We start from the raw sequence: 18,582 nt of genomic DNA, 5'->3' as shown, positions 1-18,582 counted from the left end.
TTACTTCATATCCCACCCCGACTCCAACCATGTGGTACAAGTATATTAAATAATTCATGAAAGAAATCTGGACGATGGTTTTTCTCAATGCATGTGGTTGATAATTACACATCGCCACACGGAGTTTTTGAGCGAGTGAATGTAATCTACATAACCTTACTTGCGCTTAATATCAGATTACATCTCCAAAACACTGTTGCGTTGTGAGTTAGTCGGGAAAATTCAACTGCGTTTACCAGCACCTTTTTTCGTTATATTTTTATCTCTCGCATCGGGCAAAAGTATGAAATTGTAAACCTTTAAACTTCAATCAACATTTTACGTCAAAGAAGATTTTGCCATAAATGTTTGGGAGTTTCTTTGCGCTATATTGATCTTTCCCAAAAAAAAAACTCCTTAAAAAATGTTCACGACGTGGCAATATCTCTTTGAAGAGAGCCGGGAAGCCTCTTTCCATGTTAACAAGCTCTTATAAAAAGTAGCTTGAAAGAGAACAGGAGGCGGGGATGATGGATATTCAACAGAACTTACTCAATGATTCACGTGTCCAAACGTTTTAAAAGACATTCGTTGAAATTTATCCCTTCTATTGTTAATAATTAACTCAAGGTCTGATGATGTTGACGCCTGCAAAATACAGGGGCACCCAACGTCAATTTTCGGAAAATATCCGGTTCGGAAGACAATTTGATATCTAGAATTTTCGGAAGATTTGTTGTAAAATTTCTTGCTTGCCTGCCTGTCCTGGGATTTTCGAACATCTGAAAATGGTATAATTGGCCATTTTTAATGGATTTTTACCCTAAAAAGGTTACCTAGAATTTTCGGGAGCCTTTTTTTCTGGCTGAAATTTTCGAAAAGGTCACTAGACTTTCAGCTAGGAAATCCGAACAGATAATGAATTTTTAGGGGATAAAAATATGCCTATATCTACCGTTTAAATACTAAAATACGTTTAACAGTGCTATGTTTAGTGGTTTTGAACTATATTCTCGCTGGGTGCCCCTGAAAATAAGACACGCATTAAAGATAAAGTGAAATAATATTATTGTGACTGACTTCTGTGCATCTGAATATTAAGGAACATTAATTGCAATCGCCATTAACTTAAAACATTTTCTTCCTTTGTATAAAGAAAGTAAAAGGCCAAACCGTTAAATAGTGAGGTTTTATCACGCTCAAGACTTTTTAAATCTTGGGCCAAAACGTATTACTCATAGGACCAGAAGTTATTCCGCTTAGGAGCTTTGTTATATTTAGGGAGAAATTGTATTACACTTAGGACCTTTATTACATTTGAGACCCCAATAAGGCTAGTGGGGTCGACAAAATACAGAAACAAATAACTCAAATAAGCATAATATGGTAAGAATCGCAACTGGCCGGAGGCAAGGCAACTGACTATTTACAAGGATGACCGAAGAACTGAACCGACAAGAAGGAGATTTGAACCAGGGGTGACCGTGTTAAAATTCAGCGCCCTAACCGCTCGGGCATCCTGCCTCCATACTTTTAATGGGTGATAGCAGCGAACCTGCATCGCCAACAATGCTATTGTCTTTGGCGACATGTACTTGCAGTGCCGAAATTCATAAGACCGGGCATCAGAGATTAGCAAGTTGAGAACTGATTGACTGTGATTGGTTAACAGTTTCTTGCTCTGTTGCTCCGCCTGAAATTAGAAGGTGTCAATCAAAATCTCAAGTGTGAGAAGTTGCTCTCAAGTCACTGTCAATCAAAATTATAGATGCGCGAAGTGATGTCCAGAAATTTAACAATGCCATCTTAATGTACAGCCGCGTTTTTGCACGGAATAATCGGGTTCTCGACATCATCGCAAGCTCTGAGAGCTCTTCAAAACTTAGAAAACAAGGTTTTTAAGCTGTGCTGACAACTGAGTGGCTTGCGTTCTTTGATTTACAGGCACTTTGGAGCCGACCGGAAGCAGTTAAACGTTCATAATTTTCATTACATGCACTTTGCCTAGTTGACCGATTTCAGTTTTACAAAGCAGTTAACGGAATTTTCATTTTTACGAGGCGGTAAGAGCAAAACGCAAGCTGAAGCCTCCTTGGGAGCATTCGCTTGGTTGCGAAATTATTTAAATTCAACTAATTCAGTCTTGTTCCGCTTTGGATCACTCGTTCGGTTTTGATTTTCATGCTTACCCTCGTAACAGCGCACTTTGTTTAGTTTATGCGTAGGAATATTAACAAATTTCGTTACTGGTTAGTCTATCCGCGAGTGACCCAAAATAGTAATCCCATTGGGAACAAGTTTTCATTTGCACGATGAATATTCAAATTTGGATCCGTTTTTTGACATCAAAAAGTAAGCGCATAATTTCAACGATTCAGTTAATTCGTTACGATCAGCACGTCGAAGCGCGTTAGGAACCCATCTGGCTTTTATGCCTCGTTATTCGATGACTTTCGAGATCTAGATCGCAGTTCGAAATATCGACCAAATGCAAAGCGAAGTGTCTACGAAGTTGAGCGTGTAGTGGCGAAACGAATCCAAAGAGGCAAAGTAGAGTACTTCATCAAGTGGCTAACCCGCTTTACTTAAATCACTTCCTGATAAATTTATTATATTACATTACAATAATGATTACATTATATTTCTTTGCATTACATTGCATGACATTACATTACATAACATTACATTGCCATTCATTACATTACATTACATTACGTTACATTACATTCGTTACATAACATTACACTACATTGCATTGTTTTTGAGTCTGAACATACTAGACTCAGCAGGACCATTTGAGAAATCATATGGCACGCGCCTGATTATTACATAAAAACCGACTAGCAGTTACTAAACTATTACGTCACGATGGGAATTAATTTTTCTATTTTATAGCTAAAATTAGATATATTTGATTTGAGCCGTATCCCCTCTAACACAGAAGATTAGACAGTTGTTTTTCTTCCCATTGCAAATATTGGTAGATAATTTGTCTTCCGCTTCACGATCTCCAAAAAGAAGGTGACTTTAAACGAAGTCCTGAAATCCTGAAAAATTTTCAGGCTTCTCGACGCAATAGAAATTTGCGCTCATCACTGCGAGACAACATGGTTTCATTTGATTTCATACCCGCAGTGCAATATATGATGTATCTCATATATATCTTTCACTCATAATTACTTATCACGGGAAATTGTGAACTCAGAAGTGACCAGCTTCATAGCTCAGTTGGTTAGAGCATCGCACCGGTATCGCGAGGTCGCGGGTTCAAATCCCGTTGAAGTCCTGAAAATTTTTCAGGCTTCTCAACGCAATAGAAATTTGCGCTCATCACTGCGAGACAACATGGTTTCATTTGATTAAAACGAACAGACTAAAAACAATCGACTGGCAGCTGCGAAGGTATTTACGCCGTGGTGGGCTTTATTATTTTATAGACTCAATTAGATACATTCCATTTTAACTATGTTACCTCTGACACAGAAGATTTTCTTCCCATTGCAAACACTGGTATATAATTCAGTTTCCGCTCTACGGTTTCCAAAAATTAGGGAGGCTTAAAATGAACAGACTAAGACTAAAAAATCGACTTGCAGTTACTATAGTATTTACGCTATGATGGCATTTTTATTTCATAGGCTCAGTTAGATATATTCGATTTGAACTGCATTACCTCTGACACATAAGACTAGACAAGTGTTTTTCTTCCCAATGCAAACATAGCAGTTTCCAAAAATAATTGAGACTTAAAATGAACAAACTAAAATTTAAAAATGGACTTCCAGTTACTATAGTACTTACGCCATTATGGATCAGTTATTTTGTAGACTCAATTAGATGTATTTGATCTGAATTGTATTACTTCTAACACAGTAGGTGAGATAAGTGTTAATCTTCCGAATGCAAACATTGGTAGATAATTCAGTTTCTGCTGTGCAGTGTAAAATTAAGGAGACTTAAAAATTAACAGATTTGATTACAAAGCTGTTTGTGTAAAATTAAAGAATACAATACGAGCCGGTTGATTTCCTGGAATGGCCTTTTGCGAGGCCGAATTTTATTGAAAATTCGCACTCATGAAAATTTTGCCGGAGTATTAAAACTTCCTTGTTTCGATTGACACATTTTATATCGTTCATCAATTGAGGATGAGCCGCAGCATTCGAAACAGGAAAGCCATATCAATGATATCGAAAAACAAGTTACGCTTTTAATTGCTTGAAGAGTGTTTCATTTTCTTACTCTAAAGCAGAGACGGGGCAGAGGACTAATCAATGATGATTTGAGCCAACGGAAACACGTTTTCAAATGTTTACGCTGCCGCAGGCAATTGGCAAAAGTGTCAAGGAAGTACATTGTCAAGTGCCTTGTTGACAAGCGGATTATCAATCATCCCCATTAGTAAGTTCCTGCTTTTCTCCTCGTGAGGGTATAAATATTAGATTTGAATGTGGCCATACCACCAGTTCATTCACTAGAGTGACTTTTGCCGTGAACATTTTTCAACAGGTGAGTTCGATGGAATATTTAGACCTATGCAAAACTTAACTTTGCTTCCGTATTTTTAGAAACGGTAACCTTTCAGTCTGACTACGCAAGTCAGTATTCCCTGTTAGTTACTGACGGTTTCGTTTTTGTGTGAATTTTGCGGTAGACCCCCCATTTTGGTGACCTATTCTAAATGTACCGTCGGTGATACGCTTAGTCTATGCTAAATGGCTGCGATAGTCGCTCGGCTTCGTACTATGTGTAGCTAAAAAATTGCCTTGAAAAAATGATCGTTGCCTATAGTTTAGGAAATTTATACAAAAACGTTACCACCGAGTGAGTTACAGCTCTAAGAAACTTACCTGTTTCTCTTCGGTCAGAATTAAACTTTTGTTACGCCAAAAAAGCTTATAACGACGGAAACCAACCTCTTCTGCCTTTGAAACTGATTAGAAAATTAAATAAAACAAGACGCTCTAGAAAAGCGTACACTGGGTTGCCTGTGGTACGTGTTACACAAAAACAGAATGCACTGAATTGGGTGGTATTGAACTGCAGGGTTCCAGTTAATTTTTTCAAGTGGGGGGTCATTAAGACCATTTGAGGGTCACCCACATTTCGCGCCAGCGAGGCCCTTTGGGTCACACGTTCACACCTTTAATTATTTTGTAATATCCTGTCCCATTTTGAGGTCTTTTAGTTTTTTAAGCTTTCACCTTGTGTCAACTGAATGAACTACGGGAAAGAATGTTAATCGTTCGTCGTTTTCAGAGTAAAACAACGTACTTTTGCCAAGAAACTTCCGTCTTTGGCTTTTTAATTTTGTTGTAATATTTAACTGAATATTTACATTTCATCTGTCGTGTTAGGAAGCCTTGTCTGGTTCCTGAGAAACGTATCTATTATGACTTCAGGGTGAACTATTTACACAATCGCGAGGTTGAGCGGCCATATAATTGAAAATCTGAACATCTATGAGATACAAATAAAGACTTGCGAAATATCGCAAATCACAATGCTGACAAGCACAAAAGCAGAAAAAATGGTTAATAAATCAAAATTTTGTTACTATCTGAATGTTTTTGTGCTAGAGTAAAGAGATATATTGTTACGCAAATGATGTAATTCCATGACACTCAAAATTCGCAAAAAGCGTGAGTTTCATGTAAAAAATCTTCTCACTAGTAAGTGGTAGCAATAAATTGGATTAACCAGGAACTTAAGGAAATATTGTTGCCTTCCCAAATAAACTTCATGTTACACTACAATGACAAAATCATTTGTCAGAGAAATAAATTCCTGTCTCCTCGCGTAACACATTTCAACGCACGTATGCAAATTTATTAACTCATTTTCACCGCATCCTGATTTCCCCGAAATTTTTCCTCTTTCAAATATCAACAAAAATCTTATTTCTCTTCAAGAGTTCCATCTTTTATGTTCAAATAACCGCTAAAAGTAACGATTTTTTAACGACCTGTCCGTAGATTTTTTTTTTCATTTTTAATATGCTTTGCCAAAATTTGCCCAACAATCAAAACACAAAAAAAGCAACGCACGCAACAAATTTAGTCGCATTTACCTCTTCGTCGAATTCTCATGCTTACTTAACACAGGAATTTTTAGATAAAAATAAACGATAAACGATCTATCCGTATTCCGCAGATATTTTTGCATAATTTAATATTCTCTGTCAAAATTTACACAACAATCAAAACACAAAAATAGCAACGCACGCAACAAATTTAGTCGCATTTACCGTTTCGTCGAATTTCCATGCTTAGCACAGGAACTTTTAGTTATTGTGAAAATCTTTCTCTATTCGATAGCAATCAGACTGTCAAATTTTAGGGAAATCGACCGGTCTGCGAATATTTTATGAGTTTTTTTCAATGGGATGTCAAAAGGCCAAGTGGATGTTATGCATAATCGGGCATGTTCGGGTGATCAAGTTGTGCGTGTTACCCGTTATAAATATTTCTTCACAAAATGTTCCCGAATCGTCAAGTATCACCACAGAAGACAAGGACATCATTCTAAAACCTTATTCTACGCAAAAAGTAGGTTCTGGAGGTAATTTTGAGAGTGGAAATCACGAGGAATGGTATATCTAATTAAGTTAACACAACAGAAAGACGCCAAGCTCGTTTTGACACGAAAATGCTTTACTATTGCCATAAAAACTATCCAGTTAAGCTCGCATATTACAAAACACGATGAATTCATAAAGACCACCTTTTCCAGCGAAATATTTTATGAAACAAACAGCATACTTGCTATTAGAGGCAATCTTTCCTTGAAAAAATTCTTGGCCGCCACATTCCTTTTTTTTTTTTTACCTCAAGACTGTGCAGAGAGCAGAGATCACTGATCCACTTAAGGTGTTCGATTCCTTCTCTGTCTTTGTTGAACCCGAAAGTTACCAGAGAATTTTCTATTTGGTTTCAATGTTCTACATAACAGCACACTTGGTAAAATATTAGAAATACAGCTCACCTTGATTTCGGCTCGACAAACGATAGTTGTTGTCGAAATCCATTACTCCTCGCTTTTAAGATTCCAGACATTTATTTTTCACTCCCTGTCATATTTATCAAATTGGTGTTCCATTCGTGAATGTGCTCCATTCTCGCATATTACAAAACATGATGATTTCATAAAGGCCACCTTTTCCAGCGAAATATTTTTTTGAAACAAACAGCATGCTTGCTATTGGATGCAATGTTTCTTTGAAAAAACTCTTGGCTGTCACATTTAATTTTTTTTTTTTTTTACCTGAAGACTCTGCAGAGAACAGAGATCACTAATCCACTTAAGGTATTCGATTCCTTCTCTGTCTTAGTTGAACCCGAAAGTTACCAGAGATTTTTCCATTTGGTTTCAGTGTTCTACATAACAGCACACTCGGTAAAATATTGATTATTTTGATTTCGGCTCGACGGACGATATTTGTTGTCGAAGTCCATTACTCCTCGCTTTTAAGATTCCAGACATTTATTTTTCACCCCCTGTCTTATTTATCCAATTGGTGTTCCATTCTTGAGCTCCATAAGGGTATATTTTGTTTAAAGATGAGCTAAAACGCTATGCGCGTTACAATGATTTTGGACGCCATTCGAGGTTTAAGAATTAAATGTTCTTCTGTGTGCACTAGGGAAATCTACGTATTACCCCAGCCCCCTCAAATCTAACAAAATGCGCCCAGAAGACTAAATGCACAAAGACACCACTTCGGAGGGGAGTGACAGGCAAGACTTTTCCGGGACACGGAAACAAATTATAAATAATAATAATAATAATAATAATAATAATAATAATAATAATAATAATAATAATAATAATAATTAGACGCTGCATTAGCGTACACTGGGTTGCCTGTGGTACGAAAGGATAGAGTTGGGTGGTATTAAACTGCAGCGTTCCAGGCATTTTTTTTTCAAGTCTGGGGTTATTAAGACCATTTAAGGGGTCACCCAGAAGTCGTACCAGCAAAGGCCCTTTGGCTCGCACGTTCAAACGACAAAACAAATCCTTTTCTGAAGTTAAAAACCTGGCTACCGGCCAATTAATCATTTGTCAGAAAGAAAAAATTCCTGTCATCTTTAGAAAAAAATAGACATGCATTGCTTAAGTGTGGTACTGAAGTAACATAGCGCTTTATTCCATATTGTCAACTGAGCTGCGTCTTGTCTTCCAGGAGATTCACGTTGTCTTTGCGTAATATGTAGGTCTAACAGTACACGATATTGTTTTGGTATTGTATATTGTAGTGCCATGGTATAAGTCTTAGATAAATATCCCCCTGAGAAGACATGTGGTTACTAGCAAAGTTCTGAACCCAGAGAGATTGAAGAAAATAAAAGGGAATCGAGAAGCATTGGTTTCTGGGCTGACATGTTGATCATTTTCAAGTTCCCTCACAAGTTCTTTTCACCACAAGTTCAAGCGTGCACTCTGAGCATCTGACAACTTTGCAAAAAAATTCGCTGAAGTTATTCCTGTCCGGCGGGGTAGTATCTGGATGGGCGACCTAAAAATATGCCACCTCGTAACAGAAGCATAGCACCGAAACTTCTATTTTAACGCTAACAAATGCGAACCAAGCAAGGTACAGATTTTGTTAGCTTGCTTTAGGAAGAGCAGAAGGAAGTTTTTAGGACGGTCGATGGAGAATAAAATATTTTTTGCCATCAGTAACAAAATTTACGACATGAAAACAACATTAATTTTGAACCACGAATATAAAAAGTTGCCATAGCGAAAAAGAGACCATTATGACGTTATCTTTATGGTTGTTTATGACAAGGTTTTTGTTTAAACAGTGGTACGCATGCTCAGGCGGGAGGTACCTCGTAGTTCACGTTTTCTTCCAGAGACATACATATATAAGCGCGCGTTACATCACGCTCATCCCTTTTCAGCTGCACACCATCACAATTTGCTCATCTATTGGAACTCGGATTTTTCGCAATTTTGCACCTACGCCCCTACCGCCTGCCTGTGAACCATTCTTTTCTTTTTGTTTGTAGTCGGTGGCGGTCCCCCCCCCCCCCCCCCCGTCCCACCTTTGCTGAAGAGTTGTTGTCTATTTTATTTCCGGTAGGTGTGAGAATTAAAATTCGTCACCTTTGGTGGCCAAGAATTATGCCAAACAATGTTGATTCTGTCATTGCTAAAGAAGCCCTTCAGCAAACTAGTGCGCCGCCATGCAGTCCTCGTTTATTCGTTTAACTTTTCAGTACCCTTGCAACCCACTACTACAAAACGCCTTGTTATAAAACATTTTGGGAGATTTTTGCTAAGTTGAATTTTATTTTACTTTTGGCAGCACCGAGTAAATCGCAAAATCGACAGGATCAAGTTACCGCGACGTGTTTACTCACGACTCAGTGAAGCATCTGTGTCAAATGATGGCAAGATACCGGGTTTTTGTTTTTATTTGTTTCCTTTTTCTTTCAAGTGTTATAAAGTTTGACAAGAAATGTGCGAATTCAACACATTACAATCGCCCAACTCTTGAGGTTGACCATTGTTTCTGCAAAGTCAAAAATTTACTCTCCAAGACGAGATTATTCCATGGTTTTGGGAATAGCAGCTACTTTAATATTCATGAGTGTCACAATTTTTGGCCGGTTTTGGGGCTCATTTTGTTGAAACTCAAGCACGCTTCCAACAGACCTGTCTACGTTCGTGACTTATGCGCTGCTTACAGTGCACTACCACAAAAATCCTCCCCGTATCACATTTCAACACACGTATGCAAATTTGTTAAGCTCCAAAATTACACAACATGATAAATTTACGAAAGGTGGAAATTTCACAGAAGTCTTTTCCAACGAAATATTTATTAAAACAAAGAACATACTTGCAATTAGAGGCAAAAAAAACCCTTTCTATTTCAATTGCGTGCGTGCGTGCAAACACGACACAATCGGTGTCACAAAGCATATGCAATTAAATAAATTTGTGACAGTTCACATCAAACCCTTTTCGAAAGAACCTTGAACGTAAATAACAAAGCACAAAAGAGACAACAAGCTTTCATTCAAATAATTTTTCACTGTCACATTTCCATTTCTTTTTTTGAGTACAAAATGAATGTAACTTGCCAGACAACTAAGATGCGACTTCAGTAAACGCTGTGATGCATTCAAGGCGTTCGATTCTTTCGATGTTTGTTAAATCCATAAAAGAATTGCCATTTGATTTCAGTGTTGTATATAACACCAAGTTAGTAAAATATTAGAAACAAACTAAGCTTACTTGATATCCAACGGCGAAAAATGAAATTGTTGTCGAAGACTATTACTCGTTGCTTTAAAGATTCCAGATATTTATTTTTCAACGCCTGTGTTGTTTATCCAATTGACGTTCCATTCTTGAGCTTCATAAGGGTATATTTTGTTTAAATATGCACTAAAACGCTATTCGCGTTACACTGACTTTCGACGCGATTCCAATAGGCCATTTCCGAGTTCAAGCCAGCCTCATCTTCAAAGCGAGTCTAAGTGCGAATTTTTTGTTATGAAAATTAGTTTTCATTCATATGTAAAGTAGAACTAATTACCATTACAAAAACTACGCACTTAGACTCGCTTTGAAAAGGAGGCAGACATGAACTCGGAAATGGCCTATTAAATGTCCTCCCGTGTGTACCAGAGAAAATTACGCATTACCCCAGCCCCCTCAAACCTAACAAAATACGCGCAGAAGACTCTATGCTCAAAGACGCCACTAAGCAGGGGAGTGGCAGGCAAGATTTTTAGCGAGACGGAAAAAAAAATTAAAAAAACACGAAATGAAACCCAGATTCCGACTGAGTTTGGAAACCCAGTAATGATTTTTTTCTTTCTCTTGACCTTAGTGTGTGAACATATTTCTAAGCAATCTCGAATTTGACACTTTGATCGAAATCAAACTAGGTGACAGAAGGATTATGATGATGTCGAACCGTCGCAACGAAATTGGAAAGATGTTAAGACCGATTCCGCTCAAAGTTCGAGCAAGCAATCACTGCAAAATTATTTGCTAAAGATCTACTCATAGCATCATAACGTTGGGAACAACTCCTTTTAGTTCATTTCTCTAAGTGATTCCGTGATTGAATTCTCAAGCATTCTCGAGGAAGTTAATGTCAAACTTCGTAAGGATTCTTAAAACGTGTGTTATTGTATCTTTAACTCGAAACGTCTGTATTTATTGAAATATTGATAACTTCAAATCCAATTTTCCCTCGCGGGGTCAGTTTGAGAGCTGTCGACTCGATAAGTTCTTCTTAGCTGTATTTAAAATATTACCATGCCATGAGGTTTTTTTGGTAACTTAATTTTTGCCAATATTGCTCGATTTTTCTGGGGAAATCATCTTACGGACATCTCCTATACAGCAGGTATTTGGGCCAACCTGTTTCGATTCTTGGATTTGTCGCTAGCAGTGCGAACATCACGCTGGATGAAATGAAACGGTATCCTGATGGCCCGATTGTTCTCTTGAATACAAAATTCTTTCTTAAGGTCAGGTTGATATAAACTCCAGTCCTAAAAGGAACTCTTATTATTTTAATGACCGACTTCCCTGGCTAGAACGATCCTGCAAATAGAGCGTTTTTGCTGTTGTTTCCGCTCAAGTCTTTCCTCCGGATTACGGCTATTTTACTGAGCCAGAGACGCACCCTCTTAGTGTGCTCTTATCGGAGTTCGGTCAGGTTCGTCAACCTCTTGTTTCCGATATTTTTTTAGACGAAAACCATTCTTGTGATAAGTCGTTTCTCATAATTGATCTTCGCCAAATTTGCCCTTTCTCCAGGAAAGATGAATTTTGCGGCGATGTATTGAAACGTGTTTTAATTTCTTTCTTATTTCTTTGCAGTATAATTGACGCAGGATTTGTTCTCGCCAGAGGAATGAGGGAGGTAGTTTGGTTAGCAGAAATTCTGTGGGTTTCATGGTTTTTCTGTTCAGTAAGTTCCGGGTTGGACCCTGGAGAGCAGGCCAAGGTAACTACGGCTCTTGAAACAGCTCAGTTTGTACTGAATTCAATTAACGAAGATTATACAGCTCAAGTAAAGGCCATCAAAGAGTTGCAGAAGGTTTCGGCTCAAACGAAAAGTGCTAAACTATTGGAGAGGCAGACGAAATTAGCCAAGATCGTTTCCAAAGTTGACAAAGCTCTCAAAGCAGTGCAGGCTGCATCTGCTATTGCAAGTTTTGTCTTTACCTTCTTCATGCCAAGTGAGCTCGATGTTATCACGGACTTGATAAACAAACGCTTCAACGAAATCAATAACAAGCTCGATCGTCTGGACGAGAAACTCGACGAGATGGAGAAATCTATCAAGGTGAATACTGCTTTCAACACTTTCTTGTCTGCCTGGATCAAATGGGAGTATAAATCGAGGAATGGAGCCAAGAAACTAGCCGGCATCCGCAAGCTAATGGGGACTAAAATACGAAGAATAGACCAAGTAAAGCTCGCCGAAGAATACGTTAAATACTACGAAAACAACAACTTGGATGGCAACCTTCTGAACCTCTACAGAATGGCAGCCCTCCCAAACGCTATTACCCAACGAAACATCTTCGACCTATTTATTGCTCAATTTGGCTGCGACATAACGAAGCTGTCAGAATTAATGATCCTCGTCAAAAACATAATGACCAGCGCTGCCCAGCAGAAAATGACCTACTATTATTTCAAGGGTTACCAAAGCAGAGCCAAGAACAGTTTCAAAGACATCCAAAGTTACTTTTTCAAAATTCGTCGAGCCTTTGACGATCGAGTCTGGCACTGCAGAAGAAACTCTCTGAACCACGCTAAGACGGATGCCAACAAGATTTTGAAGAATATGAGGGGATCTGCACAGGAGAGCATAGTTCAAGCCATCTTTAACGAACTTAAAGTGAAGTACCCTTGGTACACATGGGCTGTGGCAGCAGTCAAGAATGACAGTCCAAGGATTCGTGGTCTTGAGTTCAGAGGCAATACATACTTTCGCTTAGAAGACCGGTCGGATCCCAAGAAAGTTAAGGCGTATTTTGTGGTCCACGAGGACACAAAGTCGTCTGCAAGCTGCATTGACATTACACAAGCCAAGACCTTACTGGTTTTCAAAAAATGCGACGGGTGCAATTCCGACTATATCTACGCTGCTGATAACATTCTGTCCAAGAAGAGATGCGGAAGCTCGACGCTCGAACGGGTTGCCAATATTAAACAACAGTGCTCCACATGCCGCCACTGTACCTACTGTACCAAGTATGTGAAAACGGAAGTCCGAAGTTGGGCGTTTATTGCATCAGCAGTCAACACTATCAACGACATATGTCAGTCAGACAGCTGCAGTAGTCACGGTCAGTGTAGGCAAATACCATTTACGGAAACTCACCGATGTATCTGTGAGACGAACTACGAAGGAGAATCGTGTGAAAAACGCTTAGACTTTGACGAAACCATCGAAACGCTGATCGCGGAATTAAGAAAGACTTTCAAAGTTGTAAATTACGTTCCTACCACTGTCGACGTGTTCTTCTCCATAAGGTCACTGTCCAAGAAGTTAAACATGGTTTTGCAGAAGATCAAGACCTCATTTGCTCATACGAATAACATCATCAAGCATTCTCAAATCATTTACAACGTCGAAGATATAGCCGATCTCTATGCAAAGCTGCAGAAGAACGAGATGACTTTTGATCAGTTTGGCCGAAAAATCGATAAGTATTTGCAGACAGTCTCAACCTATAAGCTACAGAACAGATTGAAAAAGATGATTCTTGGTCAAGGCACTTTAGACACCCCTGGAAATGACGTCTATAATTCGTACAAGCGAGAATACCTAAGTCACAATGGAGGTGGTTGCTCGGCAAAGTACAATGAAGATATCAAGAGTTTCAGGAACAGCTTAGCCTACTTGGACCAGGCACTTGGAGAGGCGCTGTTACTACATCAAAAGTGGTTGCTTGAAACGAAAGGAAAAACAGAAAACCTCCGCAAAAAGTACAAGAAAGAAGCAGAGTACATTCAAAACATCTTCAAAGGTCGACAGCAGAAATACAACCAATACTGGAAGAGATACAGCTGTGGTCCTGTTAGTGTTGATGGTACGAGTGTTTCGTGCAAGGACGAGTTGACCTTCGAAGGCATGACTGTAACTTTAAGGTGCGACAAGCAGAGGCGCTCGACTCCGAGCCAAATTACTTGCAAGAGGATTGGCAATATCTTTAAATGGGACTCTCAACCAAAATGTAAATACCGTTGGGGAAATTTTGGTGCCTGGGGTCGTTGTTCCAAGACCTGCGGTGGAGGAGTTAAGTTCCGTTACAGACGTTGCTTAGGAACAAGCAATGTTAATAACTGCAGAAGAGACCAGGGTGGATCAAATTACCAAACTGCAAAATGCGAGACCCAAGACTGTTGCTCTGCTCAGTACGGGAAGTTCAAATGTTCCAATGGAAGATGCATACAGAAACGTTTTCTCTGTGATGGAGATAATGATTGCCGGAACAACGATGACGAGAGCAGGTCTCGATGTCCAAACTTCATTCGCTCGGGTGACCTGATAGCATTAAGAAGCAAGGCCAGAAGAAATCAATGGTTGGGCTGTTATTGCACTGTAAACTGTGGTGTTGATCGTTGCAAACTTCGAGGCTGTCCTGGTAGTCAAATGACGGGCAGCGATTGGAGATCGTGCAGCAGTGAAACATTCAATCTGTACTTGACACATTACCGTCCTGGGGAACCTGTCAGATACGGTGACTCAATCGCACTTTATTACGGTGCGGGCCACTGGCTGAGTTGCTGGGGCAGTGGCGGTGTTTGTCCCACAAGGAGCTGTCCCGGTTACGGAAGGTGGGATTCCAGAGATACAAAGTACTGTCGCGGAGAAAGATTTTGGATTTATTCACCCGAACGTGAGGGCAGGTGTTCTAGCGATACAAGATTGGGTTGTCGAGGAAAGCCAATACAGAAGGGTGACAACGTCTTCATACAATACTCCATAAAGCGAAGCCGGATAGGGTATTGGCTAAGCCAAGACAACAAGGACATCAGAACCCGAACCTGTCCTGGCATTTACATCACCAAAAAAGACAGAAGATGCAGAAGTGAAAGCTGGAACATTTTTGCCCGTTAGAGGTCATGTAGACGACAAGACATTTAGAGCTGATAGTGTGATTCGTTTTTTTTTTTTTTCTTTTGCAAACATTTTGAAACATTCCGTTTTCTTTACCATATCATCATATTCATATTTATCATGATTTAGCCGATTTAGGCTGTACGAAAATCGTTGAAGGCAAAAGACTTAGACAAGAAGCCTGCGATAATAAATAAGCTAAGAAGCATTTCTATTAAACAAATTCTAAGCCCAGCGTTGTTCACACGTGGAAGGTACAAAACGACACCTTGGCGTCTAAATCGGCCTTCAACTTTTTTCATTTAAAGGGGCTATGTCATGGTTATTTTTCGGTCTTTGGGGCAAAATTGGGGTTAATTAAGAAATAAGAACATTTTTGTACTCAAATTGGACTTAGATCTCCAATAGAAAGACAAGTAAAAGTTATTTTTTTAAAGGAGACCAATGCATAATCGGTTTATAATGGTTCTTACTATACAGGAGATATGAAAAACAGCGGACCCCTTGTTTTCAAGTTTCAACCTGTTTCCATCCTGACCATCCGAAGCGTTATTTTGATTTTCCATTGGTACAAACATCTCGTCTGGCTTTTTAATTCATGCAAAACACTCGTGACATGGCCTTTTTAAGACTTTGTTTTTTTTTGTTCTAAAACTAACCGACAGACAAGTAACATTCTTGTTACTATTCCACAATGTTTTTGTTTTACTCTATCTTTCATCAAATGTTCTAGGTTGAGGTTAGTAAACAGAGAACTAGCCTGACTGCGTTCAAGGCAAGGACTTTGGAATTACTACTAGTTCATCGTAGAATAACAGTGACATACGCCTATTAGTTTGGGTTTAGGATAGACCAACTTAGAGCCACTTAGTTGCCTTAGTTTTGTTAACATTTTTTTTTTACTGTTTGTTTAAAGACTGACATAAAATGTGGAACGAGCTGTTTTCGAATAGCGTAGTGATATCAGCTTGAATGAAGAGGCCTCGCTCCTTACCAGTGGTGCAAACATCCCGCATTCTTTGCATCGGGTTGCACAACCTCTGACCGTGGTTTCTTGCGCTTTAATTTCTACTGTTACTGCAAAGCAGTCCAGCGAGAAAAAATAGACAGCTCGAATTCTCAATTCAAAATCTGTCCCCCAACAGGATTGTGACTCATTAATTTGGTGATTTTCTTAAGTTTAGTAAACATGGGTTCCTTTTGCAGGTACCGGAGCACAGATTACGTAAAAGAAAAAAAACAAAAGACAGAAAACAAAACAACTCCAAGTAAAAACTAGTCCCAAGTGACCAAAAATACAATGCTTTCCGGTACATGCAGAAAGACCCTAAACATGGGATAATGCCAATGACTTTGCTGCATGATTATCTGGAAACCTATTGTGTTTACTAGGTAGGATGTAGGTATATAAAGTGATATATTAAATTATCTGTAATAGGCAACTTTCAATATAGCGTCATTTGACTACAACTACCAGAAATCAGTTTGTTTTTCTTTCTCGTTTAATTTTGTATTTCCAGCAGGGTAAAAATAACAATAGCTGTAATTAGCACGAGAAAAACAAGACCCGAAGGATTCTGGTAGTTGTAGTCAACTGGCGTCATCATGCAAAACACATGTTCTATTGATGATGACATGTGCAAGCAATGGGCCATTTCCGAGTTGCTGTTAGTCTCGGTTTCGAAGTGAGTCTTGGTGCTCAACTATTGAAAGGGAAATGAGTTTGATTTGCATAAGAATACGCAACTTACTTACATTTGAATAGTTGTGCACCAGGACTCGTTTTGAAGCTGAGACATGCAGCAACTCGGAAATGGGCTATTATGTGTAATTGGATTTGACCGGAGTTGACGTTAAGAACAGTTAACTGAATCGAATGATCAGTAATAAACTCGTTGACCACAATAGATGACTGGCGAAGTTCATTGTCTCCCGATGTACTAATGGCGAAATGCTGAAAATACCTTATGTAGGAAGACGACAGCTAGGGTAGGAAGGAGCCAAAGGTTTCTCTGTTGACTGTTTTTTTTTAAATTTATTTTATTTTGTTATTTTAAGGGTAGGATAGGGCCACGCCTAGAAAAAAGAGACCAGATGGCATCATAATCGAGCAGCCTTAGGCCCTGTCCACACAAAAGCGCTTTTAAAACTTCTCTTTTTATATATCTCAAACGTTTTCATTTTCTTTCAGGTACGTTGATGCGTTTCAAAACTCATACATCGTCGAAGGATCCCACTTTTGAGAACGTTTTTAAGAGTTTTCATTTTCCATGTGTTCCTGCTGAAACTCTAAACCACTGACACCGAAATATTTTGGTTTTGAAAGGAGAAAGCTTAAGCAAGTTATAAAACTTACAACATCATGAGCTTTTTTATGCCTCCTGCAGCGTTTGGTTCCAACCACACATCTGCAGATATCATTAAACTGCCAGGAGCATAGCTTGCTTAGGAGGTGTAAACGGGGGAGCAGAATTGAGGATGTGGAGGAAACATTCACTCCCAATGCCTGTTTACACCTGCTAAACAGGCTGCGAGGAGCCTCAAAATATTAGCTTCGTGGCATGCGGTACGGTTGCTTTTAACTCGTCTTCTCTTAATTTCCTTCACATTTTGGCGTAGTCGGCCACTTAGGCTATGTTAAGGACGTTCGCACTAAATGTTTGTGCGTAACGTTACTGCGCAGGTAACGCAACTGTAATATGTCACACATTACTTCGAGCATTTTTGAAACCTTTGCAGAAACCGTGGGCGATAAGTTTTGCACAGTGTTGGATCAGAGAAGATCGTGATTAGTCAAAATTGATTAAAAAATATTTATGAAGTCAAGTAGACTACTGCAGGACTGATATTCGCGTTGTTTCATCAGTCGTGCCATAGTTAATGCATGGAGATGGTTATGAAACTGGACAAGTTCCTTTGTTTCATGTCTTTGTCCTTTTTTTTGGCCTTGACCCTACATAAAAACACGCCTTTTTTCGAGAAGATAACCAATCAAATCCTTCGATTAAATTATGCGCAACTAATTTGCGAACCCGTTCGAAGCGAAAACAAAGATTGTGCAGGGTCACGGTCAATTCAACATCGATTGCAACAACATGGTTCTCGCTTTTGAAAGTTCTAAGGTTTCATAACCAGTCCCTCGATTAACTATGGTCGTGCACTAGTCTACTTGACTTTCATAAATATTTTTCAAGAATTAGTTAAAATAACATGGCACACTTATTTCCGAATCATCATGAAACCATCATCTGGAAAAGGTAGCTGCTGATCGAGTAGTGGCTGAAAGTTTGGAAAACTCGGGGACGAACCGTTGCGTAAATTTAATGGGGCTGTCTTTTTGAAGTGTTTTTATTACCCTACGAAAGTTTAAAATTTTCCTTTACTTTCGTGAAAATAGAGCAGTATTTGTTCCTCGCTTCTTGAATAGTGCGGACCTGCGTGGAAACAACCATCAATTAAATTTCACAAAAACCACACTACAGAAGACG

General features: G+C 39.0%; 1 protein-coding gene across 2 annotated transcripts; it reads left to right on the top strand.

The window, feature by feature from the left end:
• Positions 1 to 4,392: 4,392 nt before the first annotated feature.
• On the top strand, positions 4,393 to 17,016 carry LOC138010713 (SE-cephalotoxin-like). Of its 2 annotated transcripts, XM_068857688.1 has the most exons (3): positions 4,453 to 4,488; positions 9,296 to 9,380; positions 11,836 to 17,016. In XM_068857688.1, exon 3 carries the CDS (start codon positions 11,870 to 11,872, stop codon positions 15,092 to 15,094), a length of 3,225 nt encoding a protein of 1,074 aa, XP_068713789.1. In that variant the 5' UTR covers positions 4,453 to 4,488; positions 9,296 to 9,380; positions 11,836 to 11,869; the 3' UTR covers positions 15,095 to 17,016. The 2 variants fall into 2 exon arrangements, with proteins under 2 accessions (XP_068713788.1, XP_068713789.1); XM_068857687.1 differs by lacking the exon at positions 9,296 to 9,380 and having other exon boundaries at positions 4,393 to 4,488.
• Positions 17,017 to 18,582: the final 1,566 nt, after the last annotated feature.

This window comes from Montipora foliosa, chromosome 7 (genome assembly GCF_036669935.1).
Source record: "Montipora foliosa isolate CH-2021 chromosome 7, ASM3666993v2, whole genome shotgun sequence".
In the NCBI taxonomy this organism is placed as follows: domain Eukaryota; kingdom Metazoa; phylum Cnidaria; class Anthozoa; order Scleractinia; family Acroporidae; genus Montipora; species Montipora foliosa.
This window is presented reverse-complemented; position numbering and strand designations above follow the sequence as displayed.